The sequence below is a fragment of the Bombus flavifrons genome, chromosome 1, assembly GCF_040668555.2.
Source record: "Bombus flavifrons isolate JBK064 chromosome 1, iyBomFlav1_principal, whole genome shotgun sequence".
Lineage (NCBI taxonomy): Eukaryota > Metazoa > Arthropoda > Insecta > Hymenoptera > Apidae > Bombus > Bombus flavifrons.
In genome coordinates, this window is record NC_138442.1 from 11,176,418 (window position 1) to 11,200,097 (window position 23,680).

The following is a 23,680-nucleotide window of genomic DNA, read 5'->3' on the forward strand; positions in this document are numbered from 1 at the left end:
AAAAGTTCTCTGCAAAAAGAATGGCTTCCGGCAACCATGCATTGAACATTTTATGGAATACTTTATCAAGATCCCGCCATGCTACACTGCTCAAAACAATGGAAGGATTTCAGACCTCACCGAAAACGCAGCTGATATTAGCTGACCAAAAGAGAATTAGAATACGATCCTTAATAAATTCAATTTAGATCAGGAATATATGTAAGTAATTTCCATATACACGCACTAAATTTTAACGGATAATCTGCTTCTTTTAGATCAAAATGTATCCTTCATTTAAATGGAATATTTAACATTACTCAGCATAGTGAATCTCATAAATAGGCTGCGATAGATAGAACATATGATTTATGCAAATTCATATGTTCAAGGATTCAAGTAGAATAATGACCAAGCACGGATTTGCACCATTTACCACATATTATAACCAGTATCCTGCTTTGGATATTGTATCAATTTTTGCATGTTCCGTGCATTCCGTGTATTTCTGCATCTTTGAACTTCCGAAGGAGAAATTTCTTTCATTTGCTAAGTCTCACAAAGGTTAGTACACTTTAAATGTTTTATATAATTTTTCATATGTATATTCTGTTTCTTCGTACGTGCATTTAGTACCTTTAAATTTTACATAAATATATAGATATTAGCTGTGTGCTCGTAGGTCAATAAGAAGTCCATCGGTAAGTCATCGTGAACTTCGTAAACAAAGTTCGGTAAGTAAGTACTTAGGTGTATAGACAACGATCACGACGCGGAAAGAGGGAGGTAAAAGAGAGAGGATAGTGGTCGTCAGTAAGTCGGCGACCAGAGAAAGAGGAGGAAGGCCAGCTAGGTTGGTGGTGATCGAGTCCGGATCCGCGACTAGCAGTTCACGGCTGGTAGTCAGCGCACAGTCAGTCAGTCATTCAGGCAGTCGATTGTAGTTAGTTGGTGGTAGAAGTTGCTCCGCTCGCGGAGCCGCGACATGTTCCTTTCGCGTCTCGGTTCGCATGAGTTTCACCCGTATTATTTAATCTTTCATCGACACGGCTTTGTTGCGACTCATCGACCACCACTGTAACCGTTTTCCTCGATCTTTCGCTCGCTCTTTCTTCGTTTCTCTCTTTTTTTTCATATACTTCCTTTCCACGAACACGTTGGTTGGTTCTGCGCAGTGAAGTCGATCGATGAAAGTGCAAGTGCCAGTAAGGTCAGTGTGTGCGTAAGGACCTTCCTTTCTTCCAGTGGAACCAGTGATAAAGTGAGAGGAACGTGCGACCTTGAGCAGGATCTCGAAGAGGACCTCCGCGGAGAGGTGACAGCCTGAAGAGGACGCGACGTAAACGCAGCCACGGATGGTTAACGTGAGTATCTTCTGATGTGTTTACTACCTGTAGCTCTGCGATCGAAAAATCTATCAAGAAAATTCTGTAAGAATATCTGAACTTGTGTAATTAATTATATAGAACATCATAATGTCGCACCTATATAGAAATTGCAGAAGATTATTTTGATCAAGTTGTATTTTTTATCGGAGCATAAAATGACGCGCAGATAGATTTTTCAATTTATCCTTTAAAAATGATATTTAAAAGAATTTTAGTGAATATTGGGTATAGGAATATGGCAAGTAAAAGCAAGTAACATCACAAAAGAACGCTGTAAAAATTCATTGAAACATCGTTCCTGGAATAAAAATCTATGTAACCGGAAACTTATACGTGTGCTGCATGTATATTCGTTTGATATTCTTCCTGACGCTATTTACGATAATTTCAGTACCATAATTTAAATACATAGTTGCTCACATCTCACGCTGCTCCGCGTCCAATTTCGGTGCGATGTAACAAAGGATATTAAGAGAGACTGGAGAAAGTAGTTGGCATTACTTATGAAACCTTTCGCGCCGTTTCCTACACCGATAAAAGAAACGAAACACGAGAAAGGAGATAGCCAAAGGTTTTGTTTCCATAGCACCTGAATATGAACGTACAAAGCTGGTGCAACAATTGCTGGCTAGCTTTTCCTAACTTATGAACACCTACGATCACGATCTGCCAGTTAATCTTTTACAAGGCGGATCTATTTGCTTGGTTCGATGCGGCGATAAATCGCACTGCTGAAAAGAAATTCTTTGTTTTTCTCCACACTTCGGTAAACATACGAACAGAAGATACTCGTGCGCACCAAGATTTCCCTCGTAGTAGTAGGTCATTATAGAATTTCTAGCGAGGTGCGCCTCGCTATGTGACCAGAATGATTTCTTTGCGTGAAAGTCACCCTAGAATGGTACAACCGAATCCAGCCAGTGAAATGGAAACTATTTGATCCACGTGGAATGCGAACACACGCACGCGGGACTATGTAGAAACTTGTGGAAATGCAAATGTAGTCTCGTTAAACTGCAACTCCAAGACGAGTGGAAATGTAAGTCATATTAAGAGTCAAGTAGTGAGATATGTATAAAGGTAACGTAAATACAGCATTGCCAGAAAACGGGAATGACTTGTACACTGCTATGTTGAGATACAAAAATATACTAGAATAATAGATGCTCTACAAAAGTGTGTTACACGAGTTAGAAACAGAAACAGAGCTTTTGTGATTTAAAACAGAAAATTTATCATGTAGATACTTTGACGTTCCCTTTGATGTTCTCTTTCATAACTACAGGGTAAAAAGCGACATTCGCTAAGGTAAATTTAAAAAATTGGAAATAAAATGTTGCGGTGATGGATTCATCTTCGACTTGGAGATTTCTTGTGTCGTATATGAAAAGATGCCCTAACACATATTTTTCGTCAAACGGTATGTTACTAGCAATACCTTGAATATAGTTAAAAATATTTAAAAACGTTGAATGCTTTCGAAGCTTCAACTGGAAACATAAAATATCACCTCAGTGCTGTATAATGTACCCGTACAGGATGCTTGTTCTATGGATATTTACATATGTCCTGCCGAGACTTGTATCACGAATACGCTTTCCAGTAAAAGATACGAAACGCTCGTGATTTGCAGGAGTATCGGCAGGATAATACATGCGATGGAACGGGTGAGGAATAGTGATTTTCTTGTAACGCGGTCCACAACTTCGAAAGCCTGGCATAGGTATACGTTTTATCACTCTGGACACGAGTTTTCGTTTACGTGACCGAACGTAATTTATCCCTTCGCTAAGGCGCACGCTTCTCGCTTCCGCTTTTTAAATCCTACATCGAATAATTCTGATAGCCGTTTCAGCATGTATTAAGTTCGCGTGCGTCCATACTTCGCTTAGATGCATATAAAACGAATCCGACTCGTTGAAAAAAATAATTCGGCATCCTCTCGCGAGTTGCAATCCGTGAAACAGCCAAGTTACGAAATATTATTAACGTTGATAATTAATTTGATTCAACGCTAACACCGGACAAACGTATTAAATTATCCGCCTAGCCAACAACTAGGCAAGATAATCGACAAGCTAAACGCGTTAGGAATAAATTTGAAAAGAATTTTCCAGCTCTTAGGTCTGATACGCGTTTCTTCGTGTTCATTTTTATTCCTTTTCCGGTGGTATCTCATAAAAATGAACTCGTCTCGACTCGTAATCACGATACATATTAATCCTTATATGCATTTCTGCAACGTCTAATGAGTTCATCGGAACGAATAAAATTTATTCGCGGGGGATGACGTTACTTAATTCTTCCGTCGTTCAACCGTCATGATTACGTAACGTTCCGTGAAAAGGAGATCTATTCGTCGAAAGTGATCTCCTCGCATTCTTCAAAATCTTTCTCTCCATTCTTCCAGCCGTAATTTCACAAGTCGAACGCTACGGTGCCTGCATACGATTACGATAAAGTTGACAGTAGGCGGTATGGTACGACGCTCGGAAGACAATGTACTCCGTATATACGTGTCCCTGGAGCATTTTTTACTTTCCCGAGCGTCGCCCACATTCGTGGCATCGATGTCTTTTGTAACGTCGTTGTCTACACGGCTGGTGTAACCGTACACACGTCTCATGCCCGACACATCCCGCATATTCTCCGTTACGTTAGGTCAGTCTTTGTATTTTGCTTCGTCAACTGCTGTTAAAAGACGGTTTAAGGTGGTTCCTTATGAATTTATGGTAAATTTATTATATTATAATTTTATAGTAAATATACTAAATATATGTTGTATCTACGTTTTATCATATTCGATATCCATTAAATGGAAAAATATCTTCACTACGTAAATATATCTTGACTATAAGTTGGTATATTCGTTGGATTTGCATAGGTACGTGTAGTATCGATTTGAATCCATAAACTAAAGATTCGATGTCGTGAAATCTTAGAGGAAACTTTCATAGTAAATAGACATTTAGATATCCAAAGATTTCGGATCGTATAGGGTATTTTAATCAAGGTCGAGTCGAAATGTTGAAAATATTTTAAGTCAATTGTTCTTTGAAAGGTTCAAATACTAATCACGCAGCCAAGTAACGAAAGTAAACAATTTACTAAAAATGGAGTTAAAGTTAAGACGTAACAAATTCTACGATATGTGCATATACATAGAGAATAATTTCCAAAATGTGAATGTAAAATTAATTAGTGCAATTACAGAAGAGCTTTGATTGTATCTCCAAATATGAAACGGCTTGTACAAGTTGCATTCTCGACGCTTGGTTCTCCCGAGCGGTCTAGAAATCTGATCTTCCACTTTGTAAAGCGAGTCCAGTTGTAGAACTCATAGTTTCCTCGATATAATTTATTCATTGTTGCTTGTTAAATTGCGAGTGAAAAAGCAAGCAACGAAACCAAATCGCGCTCTCGATAAGATCGGAAGTACAACCTACAGGAACCAGTTTCGCGAATAGAAAATCATGTTGTTACGCTTGCGGGCCTTTATCAGGCCGCTGTTAAATTTATTGGCGGCGAAAGTAGCATTTTGTCCAGAAGTAGTTTGCCTACTTTAACAACAGCCTTACGTTTTCAATCCTTCAAACTTAATCGATATTTCTCAAGAACCTCAAGTTCTTCACCTAACGTACAAAAATGATCAATTTTTCTGTTTCAATTGTTTCTTGACTCTGTAATAACGTTTCTTTTCCTCCTCTAATTATAAGGTTATATCTTATTATTTATGGCAATGAAATGCAAAGTACAATATAAGAAGTGAAAGAAGATAATTACTTCCATGAATGCGATAAACATAATACTTTATTCATATGAAAAAGATAAAAATCCAATTATGTATGATAAACGATCTCATTGACCATCGGAGACTTAACTAGAAGGAAATTAGTTCTCTCCTAAATAATTAATTCTAATTAATTCTGATTTAAATTCGAGAAATCGAAAGAGTCGAGAATTTGAGTAGCGAGTACATACTTCGTAAAAATCAGATACAAATTTCGGCGATCTTACAATGAAGCCTTGGATACACGACAATCTAGGTCGTTACGTTCGCATTTCACGAATCCTGGAGCAGGTCGCGTTACAATTGGCGCGTAAGCAAGTAATTAGCCAAAGAAATTTTCAATGTCTCGTTCCATCGCACTTTCGCGCCTGTCTACGACGAACGACAACTAAAGTACTAACTCCCTTACAAAAAAGAAAAAGAAAAAGAAAAGGAACAGCGTTTATTACAGCACCTGTCTACAACAGTTCTTCGATATGGTCGATGTACCTCGAACTCGACCGACACGTTTCTACCTCCGCGAGATTCCCTTGCCTTCGAAACCGGGTCTTCTTCTCTCCACGACCTCGAAACACACAAATTACGGAGGCACGAAGCAATGCGTGCGTACCAAGAGAGCCAATAGGAGATACTGGTCGTTCCTTGTGCATCGTGTCTTCCTCCTTGTCGTCGACGTTGCCCTAACGAAAGAAGAATTCCCGGAGACGGGATCGTAGAAAGTCCTCGGAGGTTCGAACGCTTCCGATAGTCAGCCTGTTCGCTCGCTTCCTAGAATTTACGATCCCTCCACACTCCAGAGGATTCGTTCCCTCCCACGAGAGGAAGCGCGGTTATAAATTGAAGGGAATCTCTTGGTTCTTCGTAAGATTTACTAACCTTGCCGTCACGACGAGCCAAACGATCGTGGTGCGCTTGGTTTTCGCTTGAATGCGAAAGAAGGGAAAACGAGGAGAAGGCAAATTTTACGAGTACGATGCTGAGGTATTTATATAGTTTCATTCATTTCAGAAAAATCAATCATTGCAGCAGTGAGAAAGCATCTTTGATATTTGACCCACAACTGATCAACCAGGGTTTAATTTAATGATTATTAGTATATGTATAACGCAGAATACTATCTTCTGTGGTAAACATCTGAATTAGAGATTTATACTTTATTAAGCGCGTTATGCGTTTAAGTAAAAAAAAGGAGTATAAAAAGAATTAGTTTCTCTAAAAGTTTAGTCATCAGACTGCAATATTTTGAAATTAATCTTTGAGATTGTTTTTCGCCGCCTTTATAAATGTTACACCACACGTGAAAAAGCATTCGCGGGTAGAGGTTTTTGTCGAGTTTGTAGACGGTTCAAAACACGTTCTTCGTGTTAAAATACCAGCTGAGTAACGACCGATAAAGGTCCCTGGCTATCAATTGCTGGGCGAAAGTAAAACTCCGAGAGCGAGTTTCCTGGGTTGGTTCTTCGTAAACTTTACCTGTAATTATTCCTGTTAAACAATCATCGTTGCTAACGGTTGACAATGATCGACGACAAAGCACGTACAAAAAAAGAAAATCAACGACGAGAAGCCTCAAGGACACGAATGGATCGTCGACTCGATCCATCATTGACCGCAAAGAAGCGAATCGAAAATGTTGGCGAACCGCTAAATCACGATGAATCACCGTTGAATTTCTTTTAAATCGCTGCCGTAGATAATGATTCGCGATATTATGAAAAGTGTAATCGCGGTTTGCGAAAGAGAGAGAATTCTCGTGCAAAAGGCATTTGCAGATTTCCAATATTTTTCTTTCGTTGCTTAACAAGCTCGGTGTGCATGAATTGTGTATGAAACTTACGATATGCGTTTAATATCAACTCGAACGACGAAGGGAAATCAAAACTCATGGAATTTTAAACAAGACTTTCATAACAATTCATACGTTATATATTCATCGTTTATCGTGAAATTTTAAGACATTATGATAGATTTTACACGAAAATTATTAGTAACTCGATAGTATTTTCATAATTAATGGAAATTTTATCAGCTAACTTATTAAAATGTTAACCTACGTGCGTTGGATCAATTTCGATTCCTTTAATGATAAAAGATTTATTAATTTCGTTATGTCAGTATTATTCTTAAAACATCCAAAGTCTTCTTGTTCAACGGGAGAAGATCAAAATTGGACCACAAAATTTGAAGACTATTTCACGATTGAGAAACGCCTAATAGATTCGACGAAACGTTGCGTTATAGTCGTGATTAAACGAAGAAATACTAACGTTTATTCGTAACGGAGGAACGGTTCGGGAAGCGAAGACAGATACGTTGAACTTTTCGATTCGACACGTTCGACATGAAGTTACGGGGCAACAACCTCGGCGAACGTCGCCAGAAAAACGTCTTAGAACTCGCTGCCGATGAGAAGAAACTCGACTCGCTGGACAAGTCCTCGTAAATCAGAATCTCTTCAAGATGAAATTAGTGTCAGTTAAAGGATTCCGTGGCGCCGAGTCGTTCCGAGTCGCCCACAGCTTGAATAGCGAATTAACGATCACTCTTCGGAAAACACGAGCAAGAGTTTCGTTACATTCGTAGGAACTTCATTGCGATATCCGTTCGTAATAAAATCGAATATTACCAAGCTTCTATTGCTGTAAAATGTTACTTGGAACGTTGAAACATACATCATCGAGAGACACGAGGAATTTAGATCGCGTAATGACTTTATAAAATCTGGATTTTCAACCTGTGAATCTCGGACTTTGGAGTGACTTGGAAACTGGAAAACTGTTGTATGGCGTTTGTAGAGGCGGAGAATCTTTGCGAATATTTCCAGTTGTAATTATTTTCATACGAAAATTTATGAGGAAAATTCTTAGCATTTATTTCTTTCTACATTGCAATATTTCAATAGTGGTGATTAGATTGATTTTTGATAAACAACAGGAAATAACTTAAGGTCCATTATGAGAGATATTTAAAAGAAATAGGATAGAAGGACACGAAACACAGATATGAGATTTTAGATGAAAATATCAAATTTATCAAAAGATCGATGAAATTCAGAATCGTAGCAGTTCATAGTGCGTAAAAGGATTAAGAAATCAAGGCTTCAGGGTTAAGGAACGTTCGTCGAAAGGCCGTACAGAAGGTCTCGCGTTCATATCACACTTACATCTCGTTGAATCACGTCGATGCTCACTCCTTTCTTTAGTCCTTTTATACTTGGCTAACAATCTCTGAAAGTTTTTCCCACTGTGGTTTCTTGACTCGAGGATTAGCCACAAAAATGATGTGTTTGTATTTACTGAGTCATCCGCAAGGATAAACCCACGATCTATGGAGAAACGGTAAAAGCAATCGGCAATCAACACGACTTACGCGATATTAAATGACGTTCACTGATGTTAATATCAATTAATATTAATTAATAGTAACCGTTTAGAAATCAAGAAATTGCGATTATCCATGTAGAATATATCAATTTAAATATACGTTAACACTTTGTGGAGATAAAAGTACAACCATTGATTGAAATTGATTAATTGAAATTCGTTTTTAAAATTGTGTTCCTAAAATATACCTTTTGAAATTTCTTTTTTTTATTTTTATATTTATTGAAAAAGGTCTTGAACATTCTACTTAACGAATTATCACATGATGTAGTACCATAAATACATTTAGAAGTACGCGAGGATCATTGAAAATTTTTTGGGAGCTTAAAATAACAGAAATTGGGTTTGAATATAGACTATCCAATTTGCTTACGAAATATAAGAAAAGACTTTTTCTCACGAGTTGAAGATCATCGTACAATTTTAACGTTAAAATCTTATTTAATCTTTTCACGCTCAACTTAAAGTTATTACAAACTTGTGAGTAACGTTTCTCGGTAAATCGATCGATCTGACGTAGACGAGCGAATCAATCGTTCCTGGAATCAAGATACTTCATCCTAACACCTGGATATCGCATTATCTTCTCGATTACACGAATCTGTTTATTACCCTCGTAGAATCAGGAAGACTCGAGGTCTAACGAAGGATGCGCAGTAAAATCGCGAGTTGGCTCGCTCTTAAGATAAACCGTCAGATAGCCGTTGGCCTGGCGTGCACTGTCTTTCCTCCTCCACCAGAGTTTGCATCTACTAGATGATGCATAGGAGAACAGTACCACGAGCCGAAAGGGAGAAGACGTGCGTGGTAGATCGAGGCTCGTGGTTCCCCCGATCCTCGAACGTGATAGTGTTAAGGCGCTTGCACAAATTTCCGGTATTTGCTAAGGGAGTGGGAGCACGAGCGACTGCTTACAGGTTGTTTCATTATCGTGCGAAGCGATCTCGAGGTAAAACGGCCCGAGGAGAATAAAGAGCGCGGCTCTCTACCCCCGGAAAATCGGCAAGACCTCGCGCGGAACGCGCGATGAAATTTCACCGTGTGTTCGCTAGTGCGCGGTGGTCTGGGAAGCGGCACGTCGTTACCAAAATCCAGCTTTTCAGTTTGTCATAGAAAATAACTTCTTCCTTAAATATCACAGTTGCAAAATCGAATTTTGCTCGCGAGGTGCCTCTTCTCGGATTACTGTACGGTATTCGCCGTTTACAATTCCTCTCGAGCGTATCGCCTTCGTTCTTAATGTGCGCCCTGTTTTCTACGATCGATCGAAGATTAAATCGGTTGTACTAAATCGAAACGGCATTCCTGTTCGGTTGATCGGTTCTTGATTTCGAAACCAAGTAAAAATTGTCGAGTGGGCACCGCGGAAATCCTGGCACCGAACTCGAGATATCTGAACATGATATTGCGGGTTACGCAAGCTTCTTGCACCGGAATCTGTGTACATAGACAGGAAGTGGTTCGCGACAGACGGAATCGCCTTCTCCTAACGAGATACTTGAGATACGGAACAGATTATGTTCGACTTCCAGGTGCATTCTGATGGTGAATTTCATATTTGTTGCTGTTATAGCAGCGATTGTAGAAGCGTTTTCCGTATTACAGCATTGCCGTAACATCGGATTGAACGATACGAGATTAAGATATTATACGTAGTTTGTGCGTATTTAATGATCTTCATTTAATAATCCTCCGTTCGAACATTGAAACTGTAAATCTCAATTCAAATTAATTTTTTTATGAAGATAATCTACCTTTATTGTATCGCGACAAAATTCACATTAGACAAGTCGTTCAGTCTTATGTTGCATATTTAACTGGTCGAAGGATCAATATGAATATCACAAGAATATGATACAATTGAAAGTTGTCAAAGAAACATAATTGGACTACTGAAGACCTTTTTGAAAGTCATTATGGGATTCTAAAGTAGTCAGAATCGTTTATCGAATTAATTAGCTGTAAAGGTTCATTAATATATCTTCATTTATCAATTTCCGAATATTCAATTCACCAATATTACAATATTTATACGTAAGAAACGAGAGGTGTAGAAGTAGAAATTCACGTAAATCCGAAACAGTGCACAAAGCGAGCGCACCGACTGGAGAAAGTGTGCTCAGCGATCGGAACGAGCACAATTCGGCGATTTATTCGTAATAAAAATCAACGGTCGTTTCCTTAACACGTTTCTCGATGTGACACGAATTACCAAGTATTATAGAGATACAAACGTTGGACATTTTTTTTACACCAATGATGACAGAAAATGGATTTTGAAAATGACATATAGATTGAAAATAGATTACCATTCGCGTTCTAGCTTGATCGACAGATTTCTTGTGTCTGTGTTTATACATATATATATATATCTCAAAGATATGTACGAATACAGGTAACAATTCTTTTAGTACAGCTATTCTTCTAGATCAAAAGTCTTCGAAGCATAAGAGTGTATTATCTGTTCGCACACCAGCGTACCATTCTTCAAACAATACAAAGCCAAGGAACGTGGGTCTCCTTTATTCGAGTTACTCAAAACTTGGTCACCGTGATGAGTGGCAGGTGTGTACTCCATTGTTCTTCCCTCGGTCATTAAACGGTGACACGAGTCCCCTTAGCAAACCTGTCTCTATGAGAACTGGAACGAACCTACGAAAACGAAAGCAGACGTTCTCTTGTCTCTGGATAATTTGAAACCCTTTGATTATATTAGATCGAAGAAGAATTTTACCAAATTCTTCGTCTAATAAATTATGATGGATTACGATATGGTGCAACGGTGCCAGATAGTTTCACTTTCTTTTTATGGAAAAAAGATATCTCCAAAAATTTTTGTTATATTTTTCAGATTTTGAAATACTTTATTCGTAAAAAGTACGAAATACACAAAATCTAGTAAAATGTACCGTACATATACGCTGCGTAGTAAGTAATATTTAGTAAGTAATATCTATTGAAATATAATTTTTATTCGGGAATTCATATTGACTTAGGAGTTTACGATCTTCCTAATCTACATAATCTCGAATAATTTTAGAAAACATCGGATTGGGGAAAACGATGGCTGTCACGAGAGCGCCTCGAAGGCGATCAAGTTATTTCATTGTGCTTCGGAGGTTGGCTGAATTTCTTATCGTGGCAGAGATAATAGTTACGTGGCAAAGCGTATTGAGCCTGAGGTAGCTATAATTTTCCTGTTGGAAAGCGAGGAGGCGGGCAAAAGGGTAAATAGCAGATAAAGATCCACGCGCGTTCGCGTTAATCATTTCCGACACGTACCACGCGCATCCGCAAGGAAACGCATTTGTGAATCGAACCTCGAGATCGCTTGTCTCTGACTAGCCATATAAAGAGAATCGTATTGAACATACACAATTCACAAGAGTGTTCGATCGCTCGTGGACACCTTTTATGAGTAGAACGTTTTGAAATGTCATTAGCACTGTAATGAAACTTGGCCATTACGATTATATTGGCAAAGTGTGAAACAAATCTAAAACTATATACATTATATATATAGAAGTTACAAGACATTTATAGTACATGTTTCATAGAGTTCACAAAAATATTGAGACAGTCAAGTATGCATTATATTAATATTCAGTGGGATCATCTTCAATATTTATTATATGCTTCACATGGTTATCTATGCTATATACTAATTTTTTACTACATATATATTTGAAGTGAATACCTTGTAACTTTTATATAGATTTTCTAATTAATTTCAAACGTTATCAGTATGATCGTGGCAGTCGTATTTCATCATAGCACCCATGAAATTTCAAAATTTTTTGTACAACATCCACAATATACGAATAAATCTTTTCTATGATAAGTGTTCGAATACCTGTGTGAACCACTGTATGTGCTAAAATGACAATTTGTATAACATCTTTGATCTTTAGCTGGTAATACATCATTACAGATACAGAGATGATTATTTCTTTGATAAATATTGTGTAAAATCGGAGGACGATACCTGGCAACGGCACCTAGAGGAATATATTTGGAGAGTGAGTCAACAAACTGTTAAAGACAGTCAATGCAGGATTATAGTGATTCACCTAGTTGTTATATTAGAATAACGAGAGGTGATTTCTGCGTTTACGGATTAATATCGCGGATCTCCGTTTCCTTACTTTGCACGTTCGTTGCATCGTTGGTGATGCAGAGACATGGTCTCGCTTCAGGAGTTTGGCCTACCTTGAGCATAATTTGCTTCTTTCTGTAGTGATCGAGTAGTGGAATGCCAGTTGAGAATTTGATTTCGTTTTGCTTGGTTTTTTTGCATTTCATAATTGATCATTCTCGTGGGATACGCTAGAAAGACGTCTTACTGGTTTATAACCTTGTAGTTGACTCTTTGTGTAAATATTTTTATGCTGGCAAGGAATGTTCGAATAGCAGGTTCGGGGGATTAATATCCTGTTTTAACACGGTTGGCGTCGCAAAAATGTTTCCTTCGTGTTATCAATTATCCTCAGATTCTGTGGAACTAGGTTTGTTTTATATTTATTGCCTGTGGAGAACTTCTTCAGCTTTAGCTATTTTTCTAAGGTATTTCCAGTTATAGCAACTTTTCTTAATTGTTTAATTGTTACCTTCATTAGATTTAATCATATTTTGATAATTTATAAGAAAGGGATTTAACTAATCACAGTCTTATAGTTTAACTTGAAACTTGGGAAGCAATTGATCATCATAGACTACCTAGTTCTTATATAATGGTATATTATATTGACGTAAATAGTTTCTACACGGTTAAAGTACAGTCAATGATAAATCCTTCGAAAGAGTGCAGAATTTCTCGTTTAGGTATATTTGAATTAATAACATGTGATACAAAGTATGACGTTTGAAAGCGAACTATTCAAATCTTTGTCTTAATCGCAGAAACTTGCAATTTTTTATTTTATAGGACTCTGTAAAATTAAAAAAGTTAGAAGATTACTTAGATGACTATATAAACAAAAAGGGTATTTTTAACAACAAAAAAAAAAACTAGCACCTTGCCTTGCCAATATACGTACAAACACGAATTTTCTATGCAAAAATTGTTCGTCTTGTGAAACAATGCGTCGTTTAACGCAATAAATTATATGCACTTACAATGTCGATTCAGTGGTTTCGAAATCATTGTTGGATGAAGAGACGCGCTCGCAAGGGGATGAAAAATGGAGCACCGCATAATGGAAGGAAGGAAATTAAGGTCGTAGTGCACGAGGTTGCACAGAACTCTCCTTCGTGGTATCCCGTTACATGAGCAACTTGCCACGACTGCTCTGGCACATCGAAGAAATAATCATCCACGCTGATACACGTTTACAGACCATAACCATACGGTGATAATCGATTGCGTATACCAATCGAAAGGAACGCATTCATTGCGATCAATGTTTCATTGAGTAACTTGTCTATATCTATTCTATTTTTACCACATTGTCAATAACACCTGATCAAAGCATATGCGAATATTGTCTGAAAATAGTTGACAGCGAAAGGAAATATTATCTTTTGTTCTTACGTAATTCTTACAATTTCGAGATTTTAAAGATGATTTTAGTTATATATTTGTATAGCTAATAAAGTTTGTACATATTTGTTATTATTTTTTCCTCTTTAAAATATACGTAACTATGGTATCAAGAAACTATGGAAAGTGTTGAAGTTGTCGATTGAAGTCGCTGATTGCATTAAGTTCTTGAAGTGCGAAGAGTCGAAAGGATTCGTCAGCATAGGAAAGATACGTTTTCATCTTCCGTTTTTATACAATCCTCGTAATTTCGTGATTTCTCGAAGCATTTAGTTATACACCTGTCTTAAAAGATTCGTTGAAATGAACGTGTACGTAGAATAAAGAAAAATGATCGAGGAAATAGAAAGTGTATGATTAGTCATCGAGGACGCAAATACTGAATCACGTTCATGTTGCCAAGTGTTTCCGTGATTTTAAGCTTGTCGATCCAGAAATGATGGATTTCATACATTCTACATTTTTCTACATTCATATTTACATTTCTTCTGCTTTTATATTTTCTGCTGAAAACATGTAGATACCTACCTTTGGTGAAATTAATGTCGATTTTTATTCAGATAGGAATATACCTACCTATAAATGTAGAAACAGAGTAACTTCTGTTTGATATATTTTTTTGAATTACGGATAATTTAAATGATGAATTGTGTGAAAAGGTTCAAATGTAATACAAAACGTTGATAATTCTACATATTAACCATACCCGAAGTAAACATATCCTATGATCTATAAGACGTTCTTTCGTCTTTTTATCTTAATCCATATTTTTTTATCGAAATCATAGAAAACAGTGTTCCTTAGAAACACTCTTTTATTCACCCAATCAGCACCTACTAACCCACGTTCCCGCGTAGTCGCGAAATTTTATCATCCGGAGCCACACCTTCCTAGCGGAGGAGAACATTTCCAATCGGTCCGTTTTACCAGCGTGATTCCGCGCTGCAGGCACACCGCGGTGAATCGTCGGTAATTTGCGTCCCGGGTCGGTCGTTTCTATCGTAGAGCTGTATAAAAGCCGAAGCCTAACAGCTGAAATTCCGGAAGGCGGGGAGCCGGAATCCACGTAGAGAGGCCACGACAGGGTCCGACGCAACGTCGTCTCGGGAGAGGCAAAACCATAAAGGTTTTCTCGTCGCGAGTTTGCAGCGGTGGTTGGCGCGCTCCAAGGCCGCTTGAGAACCAAGCGTGAAACTAGTCCGACCGGTACCAGAGTATGGTAGCTATTATACGGCTTAACATATATATAGTGGATCAGAGAGAAGTGTTCGGTTTAGCGGAAGGCGAAGTCGAATAACCTGGCACGTACAATGTAAAATCTTTCTTTCTCTCTCTCTCTCTCTTTCTCTCTCTACCCGTGGTACGTGCCAGGGGCATCTATCTCTGACGGAATACCAAGCCGCGAGTGTGCTTCATGCTTCCCTTCGTCGAATGATTGCGCCGCGGCTTCGATGCTCCTTACTCCTGTTACTGACAAAAAAAGATACCGGGCAACCGGTAATTCTGTAAAAGTAAATAAAACGTCCGCGTGGTTTCCTGCGAAATAAAGTTCGACCGGAGGCTTCTTGCCAGCATTTTCGTCTGTTCAATTGGATAATTTTTGCGGAGTTCCGAATCGTTTGGATCAGAATCTTAGAACGTTGCTCCGATTAGTTAAAATATTCTATCTATCGTCTCGAAAGCAAGTCTGAGAATAGAGACAAATTTTATGTATATCATTTTCTTTATGGCAAAATAATTTTTCATATAGTAGACTTAAATTCTACGAAATGTTGCATTTTCTCGTTTCATTGTTTTTACTTACAGTTAATCCTTTGTTGAACGCGAATCGGTCAAGGCCACTTGTAACTGCGAACGATGTCGCAAGTGACCAGTTTCTTTTACTATCTCATTACTCGGTTCAACGACGGCAGATTTGCTTAAGGATAAATTCGAGTGGTTTGAACAGAGTGAAAGTATTTCGCATGAAAGCGAAGCCAGTTTCGAGAAATGAAATATATCATATCGTACGATTTGTTTTGCGAGAAACGGTAGATCTCGTAGATTTCCGTAAGAAAACAATGTGGTTTTGTGCGCTCAGCCGTCCAAGCTCCTCTTCGTTACTGGTCTACCGAAACACAACTGCCTTTAAACCGGTTTGCGGAATTAAAATTTATCAGCGACAGTCTGAATCATTATCCCGCTACAACGGACGCGTTACCTACGACACGGTTCGACAAGAGGATTTCCTTGCTCATTAGGTTCATTGAACAACGAGCAATTCAATAAGCTTGTCACTATCGTAATCATGTGTTTTGATTGGCAGAATTTATTATTCGTCACGTATTGCGGGAAAATATTATGATTTATAATCAAGTAAAAGACACGAAGTATAAAACTCCTATTTTAAATTCCAACGAATGAAATAGTCGTCCTAAACGTCCCAAATGCAATCATATTCTCTGTAGTCCTAAAAATGTCTCAGGCCAATTTTATGGGAAATTTATACACACACAGAATACAAATAACACGCAAAAGTACGTAAAATGTCCAAAGTATATAAATATTTATAACTATTCTGTAAAATAAATCTCTGTTTAGTCTATACGCACACTACGCGATAATTTGTCGCTTACGAGAATGACACTCGTTTGTATGTTTATATGGACGTGCGCGTATTTGACAACGCGACTACAGGTGAATTTTTTTCTTATTAGAAAAAGAAGAAATTTTAGTCGATGCCTGCGTGAGCGACAAAACCGTCGCTACGCATAGCTTTGCCTTCCATTTCCTCACTTGTATCTATAAAAATATAAATTTCCACAGACAAATATCCGCGCTCTACATATAATGTAAACTAAACTACATATAATGTAAGTTTAACTGTAAGTAAAATTTAAATCCAAATTTCGACAAATTGTTTCAAGAATAGACAGCAAGAAATCGTTATAAATAACGTAACCCTATTGCAAAAGGGATTAATTAAAAAAGCAAACAACATAACCGCACCTTTTGTCAACCAGCATAACAATAGAAGAAGGCACGCCTTAACCCGGTATGCCGAGGTAACGACATAACATAACAGAAATTTGTGAACCGTTGAAATTGTTCAATGTGGAGGAGCCTCGAAGGCATTCTAATTAGTCAGTACGCGGTAGCAACTCATTACGATCTTAATTGGTGCACCAGATTGTTCTGCGGACGGATTAGTTGACTGGCTGGAACAATGGTCAGAACGTGGCGGGTCCAACCTTCTGTAATTACCTCTACCTGTTTCGCAACCGTGACGCTTTCACGAGTTACTTTTGCACGCGTGTGCGCACCTTCCCCTTCGCGTTATCGCCTACACGCAGTGAAAATATATTATCAACCGCGCGGCGTTGCAAAATACGATCGTGCGGTGTTACCGCTCGTTCAACCGTGTCGAAAATCCTCCTTTCGCGCGTGCAAATCGCCAATACCTAGGCTAGTTCTCGCATCTCTTCCGTGACGATGATTTTGAGTAATAGCAGACGGATGATTCGCCAAGGGGAAATCGTCGATTCGTTAGGATTCGAAAGCGTTTGTACTTTTGCCTCGAGAGATCGCACATTTCTGCGAGCTGCGTTACGATCTTTGCAGAAGAAACCTCGTGTATTATTAGAAAGGGAGGAAAGTAGTATGTCCACGGTTATGTTTGCTGTTACAAAATATTTATGATATAATTTTTGTAGAAAGTTCGTCGATATATAATTATTATATCCTGTCGTTACGTTTGATTAACAAAATGACTGAAGTGATCACAATATAAGCACCAATTGCATGAAATAATTACTTTCTATTGAAATGAAAGAAACAATTCGTTCATGATCTATTTGCATCATTTTCTATTAATGCTAGTTATGATTTACAACGTGAAAGATATATGCAACGTTACATCTAAAGAGTCATGTTTTTAAGATAATATAGAATAAAGTTTAGTTTAAAGATGCTCACGATATAGAACAAGATTATGGTTAAGTTTTATCGTAATAAACTTTCGTGGATGACCCGGAGGAAAAGTGGCGCGAATGACGAAACCTTTAATCTTCAGAAATTTATTGAACCGCTCACAAGCTACAGTAATAAAGTCCATAGATTGGAAAGTAGAGGAAATTGACGATGTTATAAACACTGCTTTTTAAATCTACCTTAGAATTTACCATTATTTATATCATCCTTTTGTGATAAACGAACTTACGAAAGTAAGTCATTTATTTCTTGAGAATCGAATATTAATCATGTACTTATGTAACGAAATTAAGAAATTAATAAAAAGTGGAATTCGTCAGTTTGGTTTCTGAGAAACTCGGATATCGATGTTATGTGTTGTTTGTTTTATACTTATCTCATTTTTAATAAAGGCACGTTTGTACCACTTTCCCACTGATTATGACGCCCTCGGATACAAATTGTAAATTGCCTCTTTGTTTTACGGTTAATGATTACTAAAAATATTTTTTCCGCCGGTCGCAATGAATTTGCTTGCGGTTATAAAGGAAAACGTTGTCTGAGCAACGAAGACTTCCAGCCAGGAGAGAAAGTGTTGACCTCGATACAATGGTTCTTCGATGAGGTCTTGAAACGCGTTATCACATCCTATCGAGGTCGTAATAAACGTTTTTAATGCGCCTGATGTTCACAGTGCTCGCTATCTTACGTAATCTACACGTTGATGTTGCCGACGATAGAATATTAATATTTAAAATTATTGCACGTAGCGTTACGAATGGAAATCCGTGGAGGAATTCCATCGTGATAATGGTTATAATAGTGATTTAAGTATGGGAAGCGTCGAATAAACGACGTGTACGGTTAGTTTCTCACCTTCCATACGCAGTTTGCCATAAATATTAATTAAGAATATAATATACTAAACTAGATTTAACCGTGAAAGACCTACTCGTTGTAAAAATATTGTTGATAAATTCAGATGGACTGTTATGTAATAATTTTGCATGCGCGAATCAAAGAACAGAAAGTAAATGCGTGTGGAGATACTAAAAGTCCGAGTAATTACCGTAGCTAACGAATGGAATTCTATTGTTGCAGGACGTAATGAGCGAGTACGAACGAATCAAGCGTTCGTGCTTGAAACGAGGTGAATTATGGGAAGACCCAGAATTTCCAGCCACGCAGACGTCGGTCTTCTACCATCAAACGCCTCCGTTTCAGTTTCAATGGAAGAGACCAAAGGTAATTTTTCTACCTATTTGTCATCTCGTATACTTTAATACTACTTCATTAAGAATAAAAGATATTCCATTCATCTTTCGCAAACTCCACGATCTTTCACGATTTTGAAGTACTTTTCTTCGGAGATTTACAAGTTCAAAGTCATTCGATCTCCAGCTATTTCTTTTCTTGTGTTCTTTTGTTCATGACGTCGTTCTTGTGGGTTTACAAGTTCAGAATGTTCTACGATCTCCTCTACGGTTTCCTGTCATGAGATTTTTCGTATCTAGGATGGTAGGTATTATTTGTGTCCAATGATCTGCTTATGAACTTGGGTTAGCTTTATCCAATTCTACAGCTCCAAGACGGTTCAGTCCGAACCGTCCGATGAATTCCGAATACCGATTTAAACCGAATTATCCGATGAATTCGTATCAACTCCAGCTGAGTTTCGAGATCTCGTCATGCTTCCTGAATTGAAATATTGTGACTCAAGATTAATTCAAATATAACTTCATAGTCCCTCTGCTTTAGGATTTCATGAGACTAAGGAGCTTGCGTGTATGTCTTCCGATTACAATGCCTTAGATTGCGGTGGATCTTTCAATTGTTACTAATTCTACAAAATTTCTCACCACTCTTATATTAGAATTTTTATACCGTCATTGATGCGGTCTGTACTCAGTGACATTGATTTACCTCAGTTTCTACAAGACGGAAGGACAAAGAATCTGAAATCTAGGAACCGTAACGGCGGCACTATGCAACCTTGACACATAGCGTATGTCTTTACCGTCTCTGTGTTCATAATCGCGCAGTAACATCTTTACTGTACATGACGTATTAACGGTTTCTTCCCAAGCAAAAAGTCGCTACATAAAATTGCTCGATTAATATCTGTAACGCAATTTCCTTAACTACAACTTCAAATGACCAAGTCATTTATATATCAGTAAAACGGAGTGTAAGAGTAATAAAATTTTTAGTAAAAGGTAATAAACGATTTTCCGAAGATTTATCGAAGTAGATCGTTCTGAATAAAATATATGTTTAATGGAAGTATGAGAATTTTCATGGGATCAGTAACTCAGCGGATTAATTACGTAAATTTTACGACGATCCGCAGAAACGAGAAAAAGAGCAAAGAGTATGGTTACCAACGCGTAAGCGGAGTCTATTTAGCCTTTGAAACGAGACATTATGGTTCTCCTTGTTGCGTATAATGATCATAATAAAAGCTACTGACATCGGTGCGTTTCTACAACACAGTCGACAATTGCGTTCACGCAATAGGTATTACGTGAGACGCGCATTTACGTGTCACACTTTACTACGACCGGAAAGGATCGAAGGTGAGCGTGACACGAGTAGTGAACGACAGGTTAAATGTCCTGTGCTGAAAAGGAAGATCATCGATGACTACCATATAAATTAAATAGAAGTAATATAAATTCTATTTATGACGCAACATCATACATGATTTTGCATTCGTTTTTTTGAAAGCTTGTTTTTTAAAGGTCTTTTGGTACCTAATTCATAGTATTGGATCGTGGATGTCTACATATTTTTGTAATGTGGAAAAAGATTTAAAGTTTCAAGATTTAATATGTTTTTTTTAGAACTGTTTTCGTTTTTGACAAGACCTGTTACATATCGTTATCGTTGTTAATTTGTCGAGCGAATTATCGACCAATCTTACGGAATTGTAGAAAAGTATCATTAAGTTACACGTTTGATCGTGAAAGATTTATTCGTTAATAGAAATCGGAAGTGTCACGGTAAAAGTGGAACGAACGTGGCAATGAAAATATAAATGACGAACTGCAAACGCTCGAGTCATGTTAGAGGATTGTAATTAGCGGTAATTAACGACTATCTGTCACGTTACGTTGCCAGTCTAAATCTTACGTCGTGTGATCGCGAGGAATTCTGCGGAAATGTTTCTTCCGAAACCGGAAACAACGTGGAAACCGTTTCTAAGTTCCAGAAGGGACGACAAAAAATAACGACGCTGTAAAAAGTTTGCTCCGTAGGTTTCGATAAAGCCAAGAGCCCATTGCGAGTCGCATTCCACGTCCGTCTGGGAATAATTATGTGTTGTAGAAGATAAAACGAAGCGTTATATAATCAGCCTTTGTTCTGTGACTGAGTCGGTTTCAGTCGGATAACTTCTGATAAATTAATACCACGATATAAAATAAATTTCTTTATTGCTCTAAACTTTTCGCAGGAATCAATGTGGCATAGAAGTTCTATGTAATAATATTATGTACCACTAAAGATGAAGAATTCGAAGAATTATATATGAAGTAAGGATTTTAGAGACGAATAACCGTATTTCCGTTTTTCTTCTTTTTTAGGAATTATGCAATCGTCCAATATTTGTCAACGACACACCAGCTCAGTTCGACGTAATTCCCGGGAAAATGGGTAAGTTTAGAAATCAAACTTCTATTTTCTAATATAGTTTACCATCATTATTATATAATATTTTGCACGTACTTATCAGTTTATCATAAATCAAAGCGAAATAGTTCCGATAGATAAAATGAACGCGGAAGATATAGAAGCATAATAAAATCAAATCGTTCTGTTTCGTTCTTCCTTCTGGCGCAAAGAATCCTCTCATGATCAAACCTAATGATATGGTTCACATGCGTGCATACGCGTGAATCAATGAATCACTTCACCTTGGTTGATTTCGTAACAAAAACTGAAGCGAGCACGGTTTATAGTATTTTATTCAAACAGTTATATATGTTATCTTATCTCGTATAAGCTACCCGAATTTTAAATTTGAATTATTTTATATCAATGTTTAACTCTACATTTGTATTGTTTCTTCGTAATAATTTTATTAAACTTTTAAAAGGTATAACGAAGTCACACGTTTTTATCGTTAAATTATGTTTTACCATTTCATGGCAACACTGAGACACTTTCACACGTTTCAGATTAGCTACGACTACTATAATTTGCCATTTAATAACGTAACGTTATTATTGTCATAGATATATTACGCGAGTCGACATGCTTGTCAAGTCTTTTTATGAACGACCTCGAAATCGTACAAACCCTGAAAGTGACTCTGGTAACCTTTGAAGAACGTGGGAGATATGTATAGCGTGGTCGTTTCTACGGTACTTATGGCTCGAAGCTGTTAGATCCAAACGAACTTTCTTCGGGGCACGACAGTTACGACCGTATACCGGTATAATCAATATTCCCGGCGATTTAATTAACGAATAACCGAACTCATCGCTATTGTATGATAATTGTATGGCTACCTCGTACAGCTCCTTTTTGGTACTCACCCCGTAAGAATGTGGAAGTCAGTAACTCTCAATATTAAAAAACTAGCGATTTCATGATTACCGTTTACTTTCAGTTTTCAAGAATTATCAAAATGAAAATTATTGGTACATGGAATCTGCACTTTTATTATTTGAGGAATTCAAAGTTTATAAGAAGTATAGTTTCTTGAATTATATAAGAATTAGAAATCAGTTGTTCCAAAATTTACAAGAAATACAAAGAACCAGATTTTATTATTATATAATGAAAAGTTGGCGAGAAAGATTCTATTTAGAAGCATTTAAGTTTAGTAAAGTAAATGCACAGTTTGCTTATTTTCCTAAAAATCAAACTTTTCGAGAAACGTGATATAAAGCATGAAAATTATTTTAAAAATCCACTGCCCAGGCGGATATTTTCCGAAATAAACCAAATATACAATAAAGACAGCAAAGAAAACATTCCACGGCAAATCTGTAAAAGAATTGATTTAAAAAGAGTATAGAAGTCATAAAACGATCGAACATCTCTTTTACATTGGAATCAGCTTATTTCGTAACAGGAGCAATTTGAATCGCCTTAATGTAGGTCAAAAAGAAACAATCACGTGTCGTGGTAATCCTTGCCCGCTTGCGCGCGTACTCTTACGTACTTATGCACGGTAACGGGACACGGTGCTGTGAACGCGTCGTCTTCGAGAAACGCGTTTGCACGAATTCCCGGATCGCTCGACTTCCGTCCACGATGCTGTTACGATGCTCGTGAATTACCTACACCGGCTCCCCACAAGACGGAGATTAAGTTCACGATGCGTCCGAGTTCTCTTACTATACTTGGCGTCACAACTCGTCGACCGCGATGCGACAGGTCGATAGAACCGAGTATCTTGCTGTTTCACTGTTTCCAGCCATTAACACACGTGCAACGGAGGATAAAATACAAATTGCAAATCGTTGAAAATTCTCCACGGATGATGCAAAAGAAGCCGACCCCTTCATTCAAAAAATGGATTTTTAAGCTGAACGGTATCATGTTTTGCTATTTGATAAAATTAGAATCGAAGTGTAGAGATGTTATTCATGTACGTGTAATGGAAGATAAGATACAAATTACGAGTCGTTAAAATTTTTAATTT

The 23,680-nt window shown here is 37.6% G+C and overlaps 1 protein-coding gene across 1 annotated transcript in view; it reads left to right on the forward strand.

Annotated features, from left to right (window-relative positions):
- Nucleotides 1–528: 528 nt before the first annotated feature.
- CalpC (calpain C) overlaps nt 529–23,680 on the forward strand; it is a 38,683-nt gene continuing 15,531 nt past the window's right edge. The window contains exons 1-5 of the mRNA XM_069109974.1: nt 529–543; nt 662–713; nt 1,155–1,343; nt 19,129–19,272; nt 21,612–21,681. Of these exons, the coding sequence (XP_068966075.1) occupies nt 1,335–1,343; nt 19,129–19,272; nt 21,612–21,681 (223 nt within the window). The 5' untranslated portion in view covers nt 529–543; nt 662–713; nt 1,155–1,334. The remainder of the gene's footprint in view (nt 544–661; nt 714–1,154; nt 1,344–19,128; nt 19,273–21,611; nt 21,682–23,680) is intronic.